This window comes from Hipposideros armiger, unplaced genomic scaffold, assembly GCF_001890085.2.
Source record: "Hipposideros armiger isolate ML-2016 unplaced genomic scaffold, ASM189008v1 scaffold_1357, whole genome shotgun sequence".
Classification (NCBI taxonomy): domain Eukaryota; kingdom Metazoa; phylum Chordata; class Mammalia; order Chiroptera; family Hipposideridae; genus Hipposideros; species Hipposideros armiger.
Window position 1 is genome coordinate 170 of NW_017732707.1, and position 21,206 is coordinate 21,375.

At 42.6% G+C, this 21,206-nt stretch overlaps 1 protein-coding gene across 1 annotated transcript; it reads left to right on the forward strand.

The window, feature by feature from the left end:
- Nucleotides 1-1,119: 1,119 nt before the first annotated feature.
- Nucleotides 1,120-17,946, forward strand: LOC109377289 (alkaline ceramidase 2-like). Its single transcript, XM_019633616.1, has 4 exons — nt 1,120-1,190; nt 4,274-4,411; nt 10,906-11,043; nt 13,216-17,946. The coding sequence occupies exons 1-4, from the start codon at nt 1,120-1,122 to the stop codon at nt 13,400-13,402; spliced, it is 534 nt and encodes a 177-aa protein (XP_019489161.1). The 3' UTR covers nt 13,403-17,946.
- The last annotated feature ends 3,260 nt before the right edge of the window (nt 17,947-21,206 follow it).

Sequence of the window (21,206 nt, forward strand, 5' to 3'; positions counted from 1 at the left end):
GAAGGTTGGTTTAGGCTGTCTCTGGTTTCTAGTCTTGTCTTGTTTCCTTGTTCAGCTTCAAGAGAATGACTGGGATGATCAGAAAGTTTCATGAGGTGGGGAAGGGGATGAGAGTGGGGATGGAGGTAGATGGCAGGGTCATAAAGCAGCTTTGCAGTCAGGGACTTTTTGACTCTACCTGAGAAACACACCATTTACCTTTTGGCTTTTCCTCTTGTTTCGGAAGGTGCCCCCCAGTCACCTCCATCCTTTCCCTGAGCCTGGTGTGTGTTAGGTTCAGAGCTGAGGAACCACTTTGCTCTTAGATCTGATTGTTCAAGTCCTGGGATCTGAGAGAGAAGTTGAAGAAATGGGAATACGGGTTTTGTTTGTTTGTGGCACTCTGGAGGCCTGGGTTGAAATTCCAAGTGATGGTTTTTAATGTATTCATAATACAAGTAGAGAACCCTTTTCTTTTCTCATTTCTTAAAGGTGGGAGGGAGGGATTGTTGTTATGAGCAGGAGAGAAGAAAATAGGGCAATGGCTATAGTAATTAAAGCTTACCAACTTGAACCGTGAAAACATGTTATGAGGCAGGGCGGTCTGTCACCCCTTAGGACGTTTCTGTTGCCAGCACCCTGCACTGTTTCTCTGGAGAAGATGTGACCCCTCTCTTCGGTTTGGGGGAGAGCACCATATATGTATATATGCCTGGCTTTGGAGTGGGTTTGAATCCTAGCTTCCCTGCTCACAGACTGTATAACTTGTCTGGAGTCTTTAACTTTCTATTTCCTCATCTGTAAAATTAGGTAAATAATACTGTTCACCTCGGGGTTCTTCTGAGATAACTGTGCTGAGCACTTTGTGTAGCACTAAGAACATGGTGAGTGCTTGAAGTTCGCTTTCATGACTACCCATGGCATGTAGAGGAGATTCCTGCCTGGCATCTCTGTGATATGCATACAAATTGAAGGAGGGAATGGACATGGACGATTTTAGTGAGCAAGGAAAGAAAAGCCGCATGTTACAGGAAAAGTAGATTACTCTAAATAAAGATGTCGGTTCTATTTGTCCATCTTCAACTGTTGTGTGATGGGAAGAGCAAGAAGACCAAACCTCTTTGCGTGGGCTTTACCGCCATGACAGGGGGCAGCTCTGCAGTGGGCGTGGCAGGCCAGACCAAAGATGTCAGATCAAAACCAGGATTTCTGTAGGCCATGGATTGTGTGGTTTAGCTGCCTGAGTTTACCAGATAGTTAACATTTATCTTTCTTTATTTTTGTTGTTTGTGATCTAGACTTTGCTGGAATATTTCTGAAACATATTAAGAGTAGTTCTGTATGAGAATTCTAAAGAAAAGAGAGTATGGAGGCTAAGTGACTTTGGATCAGACAGATATAGCTATGAATAACAATCCACTTTTTTTTGTAAGTTCTGATACCTCATTTTGCTCATTTGTAAAGTGGAAATAATAAAAGCATCTACCTCATTGCACTAGTAATATGTGGAAAAATCATATGACATATATAGTACAGTGTCTCATCCAGAGTAAGGCTTCACTAAGTGCTAGCAATTATTGTGAATGGCTGATATGGATGTCTTTGAACATAATGATGTCTAGAACAGCGGGCAAATTATTAAAGCTGATTATGTAAATAGGAATAATTGGTGGGTTTAAAAAAAGAAGAGCTTTCTTTCATCTTGCCTAGAATGGCCTAAGAATCGTCAGGACATACACTCAGCTGTTGATGGTTATTAAAAATTTTTAGACAAATCAAGGGCTTGTTCTAAATAGGTTATGTTTTTATCCCTATAGGGTAGGATCTTAACCAGGGACATTTCTGTCTCTTAAAGGGACGTCTGGGAAGTTTATGGTTGTCACAATGATGGGAGGTTTTAGCATCTATAAATCGCACTTCACTTCAGAATAGTAAAAGGGGTAATACTTGATTTAAATATTTGGGGCACAGGGTCTGATAGACTTGAAAACCACTTCTTTAAAGAGTAGCTAATGATAATAGTAACAGCTTTGCTATAATAATATGATGATAATATTGGGTTGCCAGATTTTGGTTTGGCAAATACAGGAAGAAGGGGTGCTAAGAGCTCCCTGACCTTGTGTTCCAGTGTAAGCCTGTAATGGGCTGGAAAGTTGAAAACAAGGACCAGAGGCTGCTGTGGGGATTGCCCGTCATCACTGTTTAGACAATATCCATGAGGGCCCCTTGATTCTGAATATTTCTAGCTCTCATGTAGCCTGGGCCTCTGGTGACCCTGGGGTCAGCTGGGATGGTCGTGTGATCACTGTTGTTTTCTGCTGGTTGCAAAATCATGTGTTCACAGGATGTCCTCGTTGGCTAAGCTGCCTCCCCAAAGCACATTCCTCTACACCCACTGGATTGATGTGGGAGGTGTCTGCCCATGTTCTCCTTAAAGAAAGCATGTTTTGTCAAGCTTGCTGCCTTTGGACTCTTTGGCAATACTATAGAGTGTTTGGTGATTGCACCACCAGCTCAGTCAGATTTTCTCTCATAGGGTGCTATTATTATTAATAATAATATTTTAAATAGCATTTCTTTTCAAGTGATGGTAATGATAATAGTAATAGTGGATTTTGTGAGCACACACCATGTACCAGGCATTGTATGAAATGCTCTCATGCTTGCAAGAACTTCCTGAGGCAGGTGTCTTAATTTCCATGTGGGAAACCTGAAGCTTGGAGACTTCAGTGATGGAAGCAGAAGGTGAACACACATGGGTCTCACGGGAACACCTCTGCTTTGAATCGCTCTTTCTAACCTGTGTCTTAATCCTAAACCATTGGCTACAGGAAGATGATGCCATTTGGAAAGTTATGATGTTGCGTTTATCCAATCTCAAAAGGCCAAAAGCCTTGGCATGTGTCATAGAACCTCAAACCCAGTGAAAGACTTATTGTGGGTCCCTGGGCTACGCACATGTTGAGGGGTGAGGGGGAACGATGTGTGGGCTGTCGTCCTTAGGCTGGAGTAGGCAGCCTGTTATCCGGTAGCTGAGGGATGCCAGCCAAGGTCAGGAGAAAAACACGGTTCTCCTGAGGATTTGCTGCCTGGATCCTTTCCCATATATATTTTTTTCCTCTGGTCAAAGTTCAGGGCTACAATTCCTGCTCGTTCCAGTCAGAAAGTTGGCAGCTTGATCAATGATTTCCTGTGCCTTGATGACAAATGGTTTTCCTCTAAGAGATAAGTTTGTATTTTGAAGATTTCAGTAAACTTTTATTTCTTTATAATGGAATTTCATTCAAATTAGTTTCCTCACTGTGACCTGTTCCAGGGCTCTTGGCCAAAGTAAATTGTGCTCCTGAGGAATAACAGAGACTTAAGGAAAATCACGTGCTCCGAAATTTCAGTCATGGATGAGGCCTTAGAGATAATCTAGTCCAGACTTTTCATTGTATAGGTAAGGAAATGGCGTCCCGGGGAGAGAAGAAGGAACGTGCCCAGGATCACGTCCTCATTTCTGGCTCTTTCCTACTGAAAGCGCTTCCACTCAAGAGTGGAAGGATGGTATCAGTTACTTTTTCTAAGATTTACCATGTCAAAAACTTGTCAACAAAATGCCAATGCATACGAGACCGTGGATTGTCAGTAAATATAGACCCTATTAGAAATTTTTAAGAATTTTACTTTTGTATACTAGAAACATAGGACATTTTTTTTCCCTTTTAAACTAGGAAGCTCTATAGTTTGTAAATAGTCTCTGTTTTTCTTATAAAAGACATACATGTTTAACTTGTAGAGCAGGGGTTGACAAACTATGCTCTGTGGGCTAGATTGGTCCACTGCCTGTCTTTGCAAATCAAGTCTTATTGGTGCACAGACTTGCCCATTCACTCACTTATTGTCTACAGTGGCAGATGTAAGGAGCTGCGTTGGAGACTCTGTGACCCAAAAATCTAAAATATTCACTATTTGACCCTTTACAGAAAAAATTTGCCAAATCCTGCTGTAAAACATCTGGAAAAAAAAGAAAGAACCCTATAAAAGTAACACTAAGAAAACAAGTATCCCTATCTCACCCTTAGGGACTTAGGTTGATTCTAATTTTACCGTTCTCATGGCTAACTATTTTGAAAATTTCTGATTATTTCCTGAGGTTGTATTCCTACAAGTGGAATTACTGAGCCAGTGAGTGGGAAGCGTTTTTAGGCTGTTGGTATTCGCACTCCCACCATCAGCCCCTGGACCTTGTCAACATTAGATAAACAAGACCTCCTTTGCTAATGGATTTGGTTTGCTCTCACCAATTCAGGGGCAGGTTCAAGGCGGTGGTCTGCGTTCTGTCTGCAGTTACAACATGTCTGGCGTTTGTCAAGCCTGCCATCAACAACATCTCCTTGATGACTCTCGGGGTTCCCTGCACTGCCCTGCTCATTGCAGAGCTAAAGAGGTGGGTGCTGTTCTTCTTGCTATCCCTTAGTCTGTCGCTGTGATAGGGACACACCATCTCCAGGAACAAGGAGCTGGTGTGGAGAAGGAGTTAGACTCTTCATGAAGAGGTAGTTCCTGACTGTTGGATGGAAAGCAGGCTTGATGATTTTGTTCAAAATGTTAATGATCTCATTTTCAGAAACAGGGGAGCAGCTGTTTAGTGGGTGCAGCACATCCCAATGGTCCAAAGCTAGCTAAGTAGGAACATCTCAAGGACCTGTATGCCCCTAGCCCAAGCTGCCTACACTTAACTCTGTAGAAAGGAGAATAGATTTGTTCAGATGACAAGAATAAGGAGAAAAGGTAAGTCCTAAAAGAGGTGGTTGCATTTACACAGAGAAGGAAAAAGAAATGAATTTCTATATACAAGACAACCTTGACCTAAGGTGTAATACTGTTGACTCTGCTAGTTTCTCTGAGACCAAGTTTCTTATTTACAACCTATTAAGTAAAGCCTTTGCTATTTGCACAAGCATTTTCCTTTGGGAAATTGTATACTCAGAGTTCATGTTGATATCCAGAAACATTTTAGTTCTTGTATGTACACTATTATCTTCTAGCCCCAACTAAAATACATCTGACTACTGCCCTTATTTTAATAATCTTTGAAAATGCTACTTTTTTGTGTGTGTCCACTTTTAGAAATACATTTTAATTCATGACTCTCATTGTTATGGACATGGGGTGTCTTAACTGAAGTCTTGTATCTGTCTTCCTTTGTGAGAGTTGCTGTGTATGTGTTAGTCAGCTTTCTCTGTCTTGGATATATACATACATACACACACACACACACACACACACACACACACATTTCTTTCCGTTGCTTTGCCTTTGGGGGTTGCTTTGATTGTCAGCAATACCAAGCAGGGTCAAAGGTGGTTGAAGAGGTATTTAAACATGGAAGGACACTGTCAGGTCCTGTCTTGTTGGGTTTTGTGAGAAGCCTTCAAGGACTGGGGAATTAAGAGACTCATTTCAGAACGCTAACAGATCTTGAAGCTCTTAGGAAAACACACAATAAAATACCTAATGAAGACATCTGAAATGGATTTGTAATAGTCAGCCTAGTGGTTCTGGCTTATACTAGGCCTGAAGTGAATAGAATGTTCTGGACTTAGCTGTGTTTCTTGAGAATTCACTGCAGTCTAGTCCTTGTAACTCTTGAGTCGAATAATATATTTTAGCTTATAGTTTTATTAAAAGTAGTTTAAGGAAAGGGAAAATATTTTTAATTCATAATATGTAAATAAGAGCAAATGGGGGAAGACAAGTGGTTAGGGTAGATTATTTCATAGTTTAAATAATTCTGCTTCACAATTGTGATCTTTAAGCAGGAAAACATATTTTCCCTTAATACTCTAATCTTCGTAAGTAGTTATAAAACACATAATTTTAGTTCCATATTTAAAATCTTTGTCCCTAAAAAGCTAGTCATCACTACTAATTGGTCTTCATCATTACATTAGCAAATGCAGCATCACGGGAAATATCCCTCCTTCCATCTAGGGTAAGTCTTTGTACCTATTGATTATTTCCTCCATTCTCCTATACCTACTTTACTCCTGTAAATTGTCTACTGTGTCATCCCTCTCTCTCTAACGGGTCCTTCCCATTAGCCTGTAAAAATGTTTGAGTCTCTCCATGTTTTCTAACAGTCAGCCTGGACTCAATCCATGTCTGTCTCCAGCCACCGCCCTTTATCTCTCCTGTATGTCACAGCCAAACCTCTTTAAAGGTTGACTCCATCCTTCACTTCTCATTTGCTCTTCAACCCACTCCTCTCTGGGTTCTGCCCCTACTTCAGTACCCAAACCCATCTTGGTTGTACAGTCAGTGATAATTTTTCAGCCCTCCTGGGTCTTATGCGTTGTTCTCTCAGCTGTTTGCACCCCCCTCCCCCCATTCTTGAACTGTTCTTTTCTGTAGCTCCTGTGACGCTACACCCTGCTGGGGTCCTAACTCTACACCAGCTTCTTTTAAGTATCTCCTGTAAACTCCTTTTCTATGCACCTTTGCATGTGTGGATCCCTTAAGGTGCAGTCTCACCTGCCTGCTTCCCCCCCTCTGTAGTTCCTTCAAAATACCTCATCTACTCCCATGGCTTTAATTACCGTACGTATGTGGGTGACTCCCAGATTTATGACTCTAACCCAGTACTTGTTTCTGCCCCCACCATTATGTATCTAGCTGCCTACCTGACCTCTACAACTCTCCATGTCACAGGCATTTCCAGTTCAATTTGTCCAAAACCAGATTCCTGATCTGCCTTTTACAGTATTGGTTCTCTTAATAGTTCCAGCCACAGTAAATTGAGCATCATTTACCTAGCTGCTCAAGCCAGAAGCCTAACTTCCTCTTCCTTCCACCCCATCTAGTCACAGTCAGTTTTCTATTAGTTAACACTGCAATTACAATCAAGTTCAAAATCCTCAATATGGCACCTGCCTGCTAATCTCTCCCTCATGAAGCTCCCCCTTATATTCTGTCTTCCAGCCATTCCAACCTTCCATGTCTCCAAGGTGGCCTAGCTCCTTCTGGTTCATGTTGTCCCTTTTTTCGGACCCTCCTGCTTGGTTCCCTTCTCATCCTTCAGGTTTGGGCCCAACTGTTAATATGCTCTCATAGCACCCCAAGTTCTTCTTTATTGGCACCCATCCTGACTGTAATTTAAATAGTATTTGTGCTGTTATTTCGTTCCTCCACATGGTCAGGGACGAGGTCCCTGTGTTCACTGTCACGTCCCAGTTCTCGCCTGAGTCCCAGCGAGGAAAGAGAAGATGGTTGTTGACCTGCTGTGATCCAGTTCCCAGCCAACAGGATGCCCTGTTCCTCTTTGCGTCTCCCTGCAGGATCTTCCCTGCTTGTCAGCGATGAGCTATCATATCTCAGCTAATGTTTCTCACTGTGCCTCCCTTCTGATCAGAGGAAGTAGGGGAGGGACTGTTTTTCAGCTTTCTCTTTCTCTTTAGCCTCATTCCTAGAGCTAGTCTTTTCGTATTTTCATTGTCCTTTCTGAACCTTCTCTCAGACCATGAGGAAACAAAATTTTATTATGACTTGGGGTCATGACCTGACATTTACTGAAATTTGTGGTGTTGTCGCATTACCAACTGACTCAGCTACATCTAAAATATTTTAAAATAGATGTTTTTCTGATTATAGGAGTGAGTTGATAAGAAAAACGTTGAGAATACAAAAAAAGAGCTCAAGAAGAGGAGAAATGGCAGATATGCTCTCAGATTATTCTGTCCTAAAATAGGGTCCTGCTTTTGTCCTGTTTTTCCATTTAACCTCACATTGACATTTTGATAGAAGCCCTGAAAAAAGTGGGAATAAAACCTAATGGAGCCCAGGTTTGGACAAGTCCCAAGTGCAAATGAGCCTGGTCAGTGGCATATAGCAGGGCCTGTGCCTCTAGAAACAGGAAGGGACAGTCCCAGGCTTCCCTGCGATCCTGGCTCTGCAGTGTTTTTTCTCCCTGGTTCATAGGTGTCAGCCCAGCCCTGCCTCCATGTGACTAATCACCTGACATTCCACCTCACTTTTGCCACTTGACACACACTCTGCATCTCTAGCTCTCTGTGGGGGTGTGTTCCTTAAGCCAGACTGTCTGGGTTTAATTAAATTGAATATACATATGAAGTGTGATCAAACAATACGGTGAATGTTTAAATAAAAAAACTTTGTTACTGTAAAAGACACAATGCCATTCATCCCCCTCAGAATACTCCCCCTCGCTTCGAACACACTTATCCCATCGTTCTTTTTTTTTTTTTAAAGATTTTATTAGGGAATTGGGGGAGGGGAACAGCGCTGGGGAATATGGGGAAGGGGAACAGACAAGTTGCTGTCGTTTTGTACTTCAGTCTAGTTGTGGAGGAAGTTGCTTCACTGGCCCAAGTTGGCATCATCATTGCGCTCTTCCCGGGTGAGGCAGATCAGTCACCGGCTTCTGGATGGCCGCTCACGGCAGCTCTTCACAGATCACATCGGCTGCCGGCCACTCATGCTGGCTGCTGGCCACACACAGTAGCTTATGGCAGCCCACTGCAGCTTCACTGCAGCCTACGCCATCGCCAGCGACTCACGGCAGCCCAGCTCCAGGTCGAGCTGTTGTTCACCTTCTTAGCTGTAGAGGGCAGTGTCACTGGCCCTCATGTGGGATCCGAACCAGGGCCCTGCTGCTCAGAGCTGGCGTCCCAAACCAGCTCTTAACCAACGCACCACTCGGCCGGCCCTATCCCATCGTTCTTGCCACTCTCTGAAGCAGTTTTGGAAGTCCTCTTTCGTGAGTGTCTTTAGTTGTGCTGTTGTGGCTGCCTCGATGTCCTGAATCATTTTGACTTTGGGGAAGAGCCAGAAGTCGCACGGTGCCAGATCCAGTGAATAAGGTGGATGAGGACACACTGTAATGTTTTTATCTGACAGAAATGGCCATATACCAGAAGCGATGTGTGACACGGAGTGTTGTCATGATGGAGGATGATTTACGGCACACTTTAAAACACACCGTCTCTCCACTGTAGCTCACACCCAATTGACTGCACCGAACAAGTTGAAACTTGTCACACACTGTTACTAAGGTTCGATGCGCTGCTTCCCTTATTGAAAATCCCTGCCTTTCCATTGGATGGCACTTGGCAGCAGCATTCACCATATTTTGTGATCACAATGGAAAGGCTCTGTGTCACACATCGCTTCTGGTATGGCAATTTCTGTCAAATAAAAACATTACGGTGTGTCCTCATCCACCTTAGTCACTGGATCTGGCACCGTGTGACTTCTGGCTCTTCCTCAAAGTCAAAATGACCATTAAAGGCAAACGTTTCAAATGGATTCAGGACATTGATGTAGCCTCGACAGCTCAACTAAAGATACTCAGAGGGGCGGGCCGAGTGGCTCAGTTGGTTAAGAGTTAGCTTAAGAGCACAAGCTCTGAGCAACAGTGCCGCCGGTTCGATTCCCACATGGGCCAGTGACACTGTGCCTGAGCTGAGCTGCCAACAGGTGGCAGGATGGCTCAGCTGGTGAGAGCACGTGCTCCTAACAACAAGACTGCCTGTTCGATGCTGGGCTATACCCGCCCACAACTAGGACTGAACTCAGTACCTTGAACTGAGCTGCCACCTGGATGGCTCAGTGGATAGAGCATGCACGCTTAACAACAAGGCTGCCAGTTTAACTCCCTCATGGGATGGTGTCTACACCTACCCGCAACTAAGATTGTAACACAGCACCTTGAGCTTAGAGGCCATGAGCTGCTGACGGGCAGCCAGATGGCGACTGGCGCCCTCCACAACTAAGACTGAAGAACAACAACTTGGCTGGTTCCCCTCCCCAATCCCCCAATTAAAAAAAAAAAGATACTCAGAAAGAGGACTTCCAGAACTGCTTCAGAAAGTGGCAAGAATGATGAGATAAGTGTGTTTGAAGCGAGGGGGAGTATTTTGTGAGGGGTAGATGGCAATGTATCTTTTACTGTAATAATTTTTTTTTATTTAAACATTCACCACACACACACACACACACACACACACACACACACACACACACATATATTTAATTTTATTGGGGAATAGTGTTTTTCCCAGGACCCATCAGCTCCAAGTCAAGTTGTTGTCCTTCAATCTTAGTGGTGGAGGGTGCAGCTCAGCTCCAAGTCCAGTCGCCTTTTTCAATATAGTTGCGGGGAGCGCAGCCCACCATCCCATGTGGGAGTCGAACTGGCAACCTTGTTGTTAAGAGCACGTGCTCTAACCAACTGAGTTATCCGGCCGCTCACTGGCAGCTCAGCCCAAGTCATTGTCTTCAATCTAGTTGTGGAGAGTGCAGCTCACTGACCCATATGGCAATCGAACTGGCAACCCTGTTGCTCAGAGCCCATGTTCTAATTAACTGAACCACCCAGCCGCTCTTCACCATATTTTTTGATCACACCTTGTAGATCCTCTTGTAGCAGACTAATTGCCTATATATTTGTTGATACTTGTTTCTGTCAGTTTTCATTTTACCTGTTAAATCGCAAGGCTAGAGGCCTGTTTATTTTGCTTTTTATAGTGCAAAATAAATTGTCTATATAGTTGACCTGAACTTGTAAAAGCATGGGATGACATTTTCTGGAGAGGGCTGGGAGAAGAACAGGGTTGGGTGGGGTGGGGGAATGTTAGGAGCTCATATGGATGTGTTAAATTTAGTGTATAATTGACATCAGGTGGACATGTCAAGAAGGTAGAAGTGAGTCTGAAGTCAGGGAAAGCCCCAGGTGAGAGGTATGGCTCTGTGGGTCATCTGTGTACATGTGGTATTCACATCACAGGCTTGAGGGGTGTGATGGTATGTTGGGTAGGAACTCCAGTGCCAAGGGTCTGGGGAGAAGTGAGGAACCAGAGACGTGGCCAGTGAGGTGGGCGGAAACCAGGCCTGATAGCGAGTTGCTGTCTGGATCTCATGCAGGTGTGACAACGTGCGTGTGTTTAAGCTGGGCCTCTTCTCGGGCCTCTGGTGGACCCTTGCCCTCTTCTGCTGGATCAGCGACCGAGCCTTCTGTGAGCTGTTGTCGTCCTTCCACTTTCCCTACCTGCACTGTGTGTGGTAAGCCCCTGCCTGTGGGGAGTTGGCTGCACTCCAGGGCTCTGCACTTTCAGTTAGGCTCCATTCTCTTAGCAGGGTGCACAGGTGTGCCCAGGGGACAGAGCAGAGCCCCAGTGCCCCTCTGTCCTTGCAGAGACCGTCAGACAGTTCAGAAGCAGCAGAAAGTATTGTCAAAAACAGAACGGGCTCCAGGGAGCTGGCTTAGCCAGAACAAAAAGACCTAATTGTTTATGCTTCAAGTCCTGGGCCCCTGACCTCTAGCTCCATTATTAAAGCATAATGGAACTTGAAAACCTAATCTGTCACCTGAGCTCTAGCTAGATCTCTAGGCTGGGGGAGGTGGGAAAGGCTTGGGACAGGTGTGGGGACGAGGATGTGGTCCAAATATGAACCACAGGGAGGTAAATATGACCTCTTTCAAGATACAGTACATTTTTTTGTCAGTCCAAGTTCCCTTTTTCAGGTGTGAGTGACCAGGTGAAAGTATGGGCCTCATAGGTCATCTAGGGACAGTCTCACCCATGCATTTTACAGGTGAAGACACAGTCCCAGAGAAGTAAAGCGAATTGTTCACGACACCACCTGGTTATATAAAACCTGCCTAGGTGTTTGATAAGAGGGAATTAGAGCACCTATACTTTGGCATGCTCAGGATACACTGTTAGGTTAAAAAAAAGCAGGTCACAAAGTATGCAGAATCCTACACTCAGAAAGCTGAGGAGGAAATTGAGTGGCTTTCTTCCTAGGAACCTCTTCAGCCCCAAACCGAGTCACCTTCCCCTCGCTGTCCTCCATGACTTCTGATTGCAAACAACAACAAGGACCAAGAGAAATATGTTTAGAATGTCTCTTGTAAATTGAGAACATTCAGGAAGAAGTTTTCTTGGTAAAGAGTTGGAAAAACTTTGTTAGATCTAGATTCAGATAAAGTTTCACTTCTATCAAACTATTGGGTTGTCGGAAAAGTCATGACGTAGTTTTTCTATGTTTTTGTTGCAAAAATGCGTCATGACTTTTCTGACAACCCAATATATGGTTTGAAGAATTTCACTTCCATTTCCTTGAATGTACAGACTTGTGTATATCCACCATGAGACCCAATCTATTTTCAGTTTAAGGCGTGGGTACTTCCAGAATTGTCTGCAAAAGACAAAACAAAATAAAACAGCACAAACTGGGGATTCCAGTCTTAGGATCCATTGCCTGATATTTTTTAAGTTCAACCTTGATTCACACTAGTGAATTTATACACAGTTTATATAGATGTTGAGTTATAATTTACAGATAATAAAATGCACAGATTTAAGAGTATACTTTGGTGAGTTTTAATAAATGTATCCACCTGCATAAATATGACCTCATTCAAGATATCGTACATTTTGTCCATCCGAGTTCCCTGGTCATACTAGTGATTTAAGTGATATTAAAAGATTAGATTGTAATAACTTTGGCTTAAACTTAATTTGTTTCTAAATTTGGTGTTCTTTCCGCTTTGCTTTTCAAAGTTGAACCACTTTTTTGTCCCAGTTATAAAATGACATGTTTGTTTTTGTTTTTTTAAAAATATATAACAAATTTAAACAACATAAAAGAGTGAGGCTCTCATAATTGCATCTACCAAAGACAGATAACAATTTGTTAACAGCCTGAGGTATATCCTTTCTGATTTTATGTATATATATTTTTGTAATTCTACTTAAAAAAAAATAAAAATAGCATCATTATACACATAATGCAAACTGGTCCTTTTTTTTTTAAACGAAGTATTAGATCACAGACATCTTTCCTTACCAATGCTTACATATCATCGTCATCATTTTTTGTCTCCAATTAATTCTTCACAATATGGATGCTGTATAATTCCTTCCTCTTAGTGCCTGTTTTAAATTCTTGGGTCTGTCTTCTTGGTTGAGCCCCAAAGGCATTTGCATGTTTGTCATCAAGCTGGAATAGTTTAGAATATTCTAAAACAGGCCCTATTTGCTCTAGATTTATCATTCTCCTGCTATTCCAGGGATTGTTAGTCACTTTCTCCCCTTGCTGATTACAAGAGGCCCTGAACTGTCATCCCAGCCATTCCTGGACTGTGAGGCCAGAGAGGGGAGCCGCCCAGCGGGAAGGCAGCCCAGCCATCGCTCACATCCGGTTCTCACCTCCTGTCTCCCTTTGCAGGCACATCCTCATCTGCCTCGCCGCCTACCTGGGCTGCGTATGTTTTGCCTACTTTGATGCTGCCTCGGAGATCCCTGAGCAAGGTCCGGTTATCAGGTTCTGGCCCAGCGAGAAATGGGCCTTCATCGGTGTGCCCTACGTATCCCTTCTGTGCGCCAACAAGAAATCACCAGTCAAGATCACGTGATAGGAAGGCGGGGGCTGGCTTCTCTGCATGTTTCCTCATGCATTTTTCAGCAAAGACAGAGGGGGAGGGGGGAGGTTCTCAGAGTTGGTTGTGGAGGCAGGGAGGGGTCTGCTTTTTTTTTTTTTTTTAATTCTGTTCCCTTGGGCTCTAACTGATGTGGACCATCGGGACTCCACTCTGCCTGAGGAGAAGTGAGTGTCTTCCCCTTTCCCAAAGATGGAAAGTGGAGGGCTGAGGGCACCAGGTGTATCTTCTCAGTGTCACTTCCAGATGCAGTGGCTTGTTGGGCTGCATCCTTTGTGGCAATGATAGAGCAGTCACTTGGGGGACCCAGTGATGCACAATGACTCGCTTCCTGGAGAGTTTGCCTGCTCCGACCCCACCATTCCTGTTGACAGATTGATCCTGTGACAGGCAATACTCACAACTGATGGACAATGCCAGAGATTTTCATTTGGGAAAACTCTTAAAACCAAACCAATCAAATGAAACACTCCTGGGGCTTGTGGCTGAGGAAGCTAGTTCTCCACTTACAGCTCTCAATAACCCAGGTTTTCATGCTTTTGTCAATCCTCTTACTTCTACCTCTACTGATAGATGGAGACTTGACTTCAGATGAGAATATGCTAATGAGAAAACACCTCGATGCCAAAAACTGCTCTCCACATTAAGCCATTCTTGAAGATGAAACGTTGATGACAATGTTGACACTGTCTGTCCCCCACCCCAGCTCAGTAGCCTCAAACACACAGAGGCATAGCTGTGATGAGTAGTCCATACACCGCCTCCACCCCTCCTTACTGCTTGATCTCTGTAACATTGCCAAAGGGCTCAGGACACTTTTGCTGGGGGTCCTGGTTCAAAATTTGGCGCAAACATGAAGTTTTGGAAACTTGTTCTCGTTAGAAGCCTCTTGTGTGCTATCCTATTGGAAATGATCCTCAAGAAGCTCCCCTCTTCTTTCTCTAATATTTTTGCTGTGGGAATTACACTCCATACTCTCACAGTGTGAGGTGCTTCCTGTGGTTCTCTCTGAGCATTTGCTCGCTTTTCTCAAGTGCTCGCAGTAACTATCCACCGGCTGCTTTGGGTCACTGGTGCAGCAGGGTGAATCTGTTGCCTTCTGAGTCTTTCTCACCGAAAGTGACACTGGCTACAACTAAATCCCCTCATTGGGATGAACGGAAGACTCCAAACCTGTCTTGAAGGTGTGAGGTGGGAACTCAAGACCTCAGGGATACTCATTTTAACTCAGGCATTTCCTGCTTTGCAACATTCCATTGTGAGAGGGCAGGACGGACTGTCCATGTATGGACAGGAATCACGTCACTGTCCTGTCTCTGAGAGTTGAGCAGCAGCAGTTTTTAGCATGTCCAGGAACTCTTAGTCTCATTAGAATTTGCACAACATCAAAGGTGAAGCGTGTATTAAGGAACTGAATTCAGAGTTTAAAAATGAATGACTTTATCCTACTTCTATGGTTTTCCAATGATTTTAGCAGCAGAACCCTGTTTGCAGTAAGAATGGAACCCTAACGTGTGACATAGATTGTAATTTTTAGCTGAAATTTATTTTAAGGTTAAATTTAGAGCATCTCCTTAATATATCAGGCAGTGAAAATGCAAATTAACAATTTGGTGGTTTCCAAGGTGGAAAATTTGGTGTTGAATGGGTGTACATGTTGCTGTATTATAGTTTAAAAACATATTTAAAAAATGATATTTGAATTAAATATTTGTGGAACCTCTAATATAGCTCTATGAGACCTAGGTGGTTCATGAAACAGAATTTGAAAACAGCTAAATCCTTCGGGTTTCAAGTCTAGAATTTTTAAAAGGGAAATATCTGATTGTCCTCACTTCAGGTCTACTTGGCAGGCATGGATTCTGGTCCCATCCATTCTGCAGAATAAAAATGTGCTCAAGTAGGAGGTTTGATGTATTTTAAGCCCAACTGTCTTAGTGTGGAAGCGTAGATAAGGAGAAGCAGAGAGAGGGGAGTAGGAAATGTTTTTTGCATGTGTGTGAGGTTTAATTTCTGTCTCGAAGTTTCCTCAGTGAGGGGAGCATTGCTCCAACACTCAAGGAAGGACCATTTACCCCTATCAGATGCAGGGCTTGTTTCCCAGGGAACACTATGGCCATCTCCCAAGGCTTTGACCTTGACCTTCTGGAAGTTTCTGAGTGTCCTTTGGAAATAAGGATAAAATGTGACTCTGCTGGAAGTGAGGAAGTTAAGTGCCCAGACTCACGTGGCTATTTCCATTCCTCTACTGCAAGACAAATGACTAAATTCAGAAGGAATGCTTTTGTTGTGAAAAACACAATGCCCTTCAAGAGGTTGGTTTTAATGAGATGAGGGCTGAGAACGAAGGGTGGAATGGGACATATGTGAGGAAGACAAAAACATGTCTTCTTTTGGAACAGCAGTCACTGTAGCTTGCCAGCATGGGACGGTAAATCAAGAGGGTAGGAATATACTGATCTTATTTTAAGTTAGGTTTATGGTATCATTCATATTTATAGTTATGTTTATATTTATAATGCTTTTATAGCACTACGTGCTCTTTAAATAAAATTGGGAGACTACAGAACAGTCCAAGAAGAGGAAAAAAAAACCCAACCTGTGTTTCTATAGCCCAAAGACAACCATTGTTAATATTTTGATATTTTGGTATATTTTCTTCTTGTCTCTCCCCACTGCCCTTAATATATTTGCAAATAGATGTCTTTTAGCATTGACAGTTTACCCTGTAGCTTAAAGGGAATATAAATGCCACGAAGAGCAGGCTTTGAAGTACACTAGAGTTAGCTATCTACTTGAGAGCTAGCCCGTCACTGGATCCTGAGACGGACTACTGAGTCTTGCCTGCGAACCGAGCTTGACATCAATGGGCCCTAAGACAACGGACTGGATTCCGCTTTTTGATACACTTCTGTGCTTGGATTGATGAACCATAGGAAGTAGGTGTTAAATAGATGGCTTTACAGGTTTTGATGTCTTCAGGTTTAAAATAAGTGAATAGCTTATTAATCAGTGAATCGTTTTTTTCTCCTCCGTTAATGCAGGAAAGTGGACATCTGACATTTTAGGAGTTAGGTCATGGCGTTTGCTCAGCATGACTATCAGATTTTATTCTGGTTAGAATTTGCCCAAAATCAATAGCCAGAAGGAACTGGATTTAGTTTATTAAAAAAACCAGTATTACCAAGTGATTGTTTAAATCAATGATTCTTTTTTTTTAATGATTCTTGTTTTATAGTGTTTGATTGTTGATTTTTAGAAAGAGAAATCTTTTTCTCCCCTTTATGATTATATTATTATAAAACAAGACTTCAGTGAACGTATTAAAGGTGTATGGGGAGGAGATACCTGAATCTGTTTGGTAACAAGCTATGTTTTGGGGGAACTTTGTTCCTGTCCCTCTGAAGAGTGCCTAAAACATTAGTTATGAATCAAAGATGTACCATTGGGGGACCAAGCTTGATAGTCATCAAACATGGGCTTTGTAAAAATACCATCACCTATTCTGTTGGTAGGATTTCTCATGTGTGAAAAACATCTCTCAGCAGTCTATCATGCTTATGTTCCCCGGTGCTGTGTGGGAGGCTCCAGGACTGGGATTTGTCCCTCCCTGACATGCGACCACCTCTGGGGGACAGCTGAGGGCTGAAGACCAGCCAGAACCCCCCTCAGAGCTCCTTTTCCCTAAATGAACTTGGAAAGCCTTTCTTAGCCAGCTCTTTGCCTGGGTGCTGCCGTTCCAGCTGGCCAAAACAGAAGTCTCAGGCCAGGTTGGGATTCTCAGTGGATTTTATAGACAACATTTCCTACGGATTTTTTTTAATGGCCCCTACTCTAATTGTTTGAATTGTATCTTTCCCTATATTTTGAACCAGATTTAACACTATTTTATGACCACAGTATGTAATCAGAGCAAATAGAGCATTTTCAGATATATTCTTTCTTTTATATTTCACACTTTAGTGTGCCGTATAAGGCTGGTGTGCTCACTGTCTGTGGTAGCATTTAATCTCCGTTGCTTTGGGAGTGATTTAAGGCCTTTTGAAATGGAGCTTTTGCACTTTATGCTCTTTCTGTGAACTATGACAGCTATGTTTAATATTAAAGTCATAATGGCATTTTCTGTGAATAAATATGTGTATGTTTGTGTTTATTTCCACAATGACTTCTGAAATATCTGTGTAAAAAAATGCATTAAATGGATTTTAGAGCAAAGCACATTTTACCCAAATTTACTTACTAATGAATTTGGATTATCATTGTTATCAAACATACTTAAAATTAATATCGTTAATTGTTGGTTTCCGTTCAAAGGTATGAAATCAATACAGCTAAATATTTCCAGTATAAAGTACCTAAAAACAATTTACTGTCATTAAAAGTTCTACAATTATACAATTATAGTATATGGATATAAAATCTCAAATATAGAAAACAGTTCACCTATGCTGGATTTTATCCAATCACTAGAAGGAGGAGCATATGACATTTCAAAATAATAAATGATTTTAGCAGGAAAATTCTGTGCTTGTTTTTCTTAATTCCCCATGGCAGTTTTGTTATTAAAGCATTCAAAGGCTATCATATTTAAAAGAATGACATGATCATTAGAGAAGAACAACGGGATCAGCATAATCAGTATGATTACAGTGGTTTTTATGGCTGTTTTTTTTTCCTGGTCCGGGGTTGAGGATGCAATGGGCGGCTGTCTACAGACCCTTTTGACAATCTGTTGGAAGCAGTGGGTGTTCTCCCTAGGAAAATGCCCATACATATAATTTTGGGGGCATCCAGATGTCCCTAGAAGCCACCCAGTTAAAAAACACCTGTGTGACAGGACACTAATCTAGGATTCAAATCCTTTCTGGTGCTGAAATTGGTGTCTGCACAGCTCGGGTTCCCAACTACCCTCAGAGACCTCTTGTAAGGACTTTACATCATGAGGGGCCTGAGGCGGGCAGACCCAGGAGGCTGGGAACTTACACCTTAAGTGTCCTCAGCAAACTGGGAGCTTACATTTTCCTCACAGCCTCTCATGGTTTATATTTTCAGCTACACCTTAGAATGGTATCTGAGTCTGTCATATATTCTGTCTACTTTTGCATTGTTGAAATTTTCCATAATAAAAAAAATTTTAACTATGGTGTTTGGGTTTTTGTTCTCTCTGGAGCAGGGCTCAGCCAGCCTCCTTCTTTTGCGGTCTTAAGGGGGTTGCAGCCCCTCCACAGCTTAAGACGTTATCTTTGCCTAAAGTGGGAGCTTCCATCTCTTACAACAAGATAAAGGTCAATCTCACATGGGTTTTTGTTGGTTTATTTTAGATTTCCCATTAAAACAAGACTTGATTTCATCGGCTCTTGCGATTAAGAGCAGAGACCATAACACTATTTTTAAAATGTAACAAATAGCAATAAAGTCAGTAGAGTTTATTTTATGTATTAGGGCTGGCGATGGGAAAGTGGCTGAAGGGAAGGCCAGGAGCACGAAGTGACAGAAAATGAACAAAGGCACTGATGACATTCTCTAGAGAGGGATGCCTGTGAACAAAGACAGCCAATGGGTGGAAGGGACTGCAAGGGACTCCTGGAGTAATATCGCCATCTTGTGGCCTTCTTGAACATTGCTGTTAGTGGCACACATGAAGGCCACCCCAACTGCTAAACATCCCGGAACTCACGATAATTGTCAAAACCCCCACAAGTTATGTAGCCTCTTTCTGGAACCAAGTATGTTATCCTTGGGGCTTTTGATGCATCTCTCTGCCTTTCTTTTCCTGTCTTCTTTTCCCCTGGCGACTCATTCTTCACCGCCTAGGTGTTTGAACTTACTAGATTTTTAAAAGTTAGCCAAATACCACAAAGCAAATACTTCCTGCATATAAAACCAACCTAATGGATATGTGATATAGAGGAGTTTTTAAATCAACTGGAGTTAAATTTAATGTTGGGGACTAATAGTTTCATTTACACAAGTCAAATGCCAGTACAACCCCAAAACCTTTAAGACTGAATACTGTTTGAACCAACACTTAGCAAATGCCTGCTTTGTATTAAGTGCTGTGTGGCTGCAGAGGGCTCTGTGGTGAACATGGAGGGGGAGAAGGAGATCACTAACTGCTGAAGTCTTTGCACAAGAGAGGAATCAAGAGTGAGGCAGGAGACAGCAGGGAGGTTTGACCAGGGAGGGTTTGGGGTTTGAGAATTGTAAGCTTTAACTGATGGCCCTTGAATCATGTTTAATAATATATATTCTCAGCCAAATGAAAGAATTGGTATTCTCCCTCATAGTATTATTGTTTTCTTAAAACAAACCTTATTTGAGAGCCCATCATATAAGTTATGTTTCACACAAATTGTCCTATTTACTCCTGATGACTATTTTATGAGGCAATGATGATGATTTCTGTTTTGAATATGAAAAAAACTGAGGCTCAGGAATGTCTTTTGGACCGCAGCTATTAGGTGGAGAATCAGGATTTGAACCCAAGACTTTCAACTGCTAAGTTTAGTTCTCTTTCCACAAAGGATTTAACCTTATTGTTAAAATGGCAAAGGAGGTAAAGGTTTTCATATAGGTGGGCACCAAGTTGGGATTATCAGATTCAAAACTATCCTATTAACACAAATGATGAGATATAGAATAGCAGTTGGTATGTAGTAGGTGCTCAATAAATGGCAGCTAATAAGATAACCGGCCACCCAACAGTCCTGGATGACAGTGCTGTCTTGTGGCCACAGCGTGAGCCACACCCTGTTCCCCACATCTTTCCAGGGTGGGGGGTTTGTGTACATTGGGACCCCTCCTTCTTCTGGCTTCCTGACCAAGCTCTCTTTCTTTCCACAGTGACAGACCTGCAAACCAGTCTGCCCTGGTCACCTCCGTCTGGACGTCCAGTAGGCACCTCACGTTTGCCTTAACTTACACCTCTCCTAAACTTGCACCTGTGCACCTTCTCTAAGTGCTCTGATGGTGGAGCCCGTGGCTTCTTACAGTGAAGGGAAGCCCATGGATTCACAATCAGGTGGCCTCGGGAATCTCTCCCTTTTGCAGTTCTGAGCTATAGATTACACCTTGTTTAGCTAGGCGTTGATAGACACCGTCAAGAACAATGCGAGTGTGTGAAATTTCATTTTGCTGGTGCTGCAGGATTGAAAATGTCAGCTACTTCTGGCCACCAAAGCCAATGGAGAGAGAATTATGCCCCAGATCACAAAATGGGGACTGAGACATAAATCCTTCATTTGAAGAATGTGTGTTACAGATTGTGCTGTAGAGACGTTGTAAAATACACACATCTCGATTGAGCCCATTATCATGGTCACTGCTCATCATTGGGGGCTGTAATTGTGTAGTTCATCATGTTGTGTGAGGATGAATGAGATAATCCACACACATTCAGTAATTAGGTCATCGACTAATTGGTTCTTTTTAATAGTCAACTGTGGGACTTGAGTGTTTTTCTTATTGAGTTGAGAAAGCTTTGGGTAAGGAAGTGAGCCCTTTGGATATAGTATTTACTGTTATTGTTATTTAACATGCAAAGTTTGGAAAGTTTTAAGTGGTCATGTTTATTAATCTTTTCCTTAAAAATTGTAAATATCCAGGGGTGGTCTGTTAGCTCAGTTGGTTAGAGTGCAGAGCTCATAACACCAAGATTGCTGGTTCGATCCCTACATGGGCCACTGAGGGGCGCCTTCTATATCTAGATTGAAACAACTCCTTGACTTGGAGCTTGATGGGTCCTGGAAAAACACACTGTTTCTCAATAAAATTAAAAAAG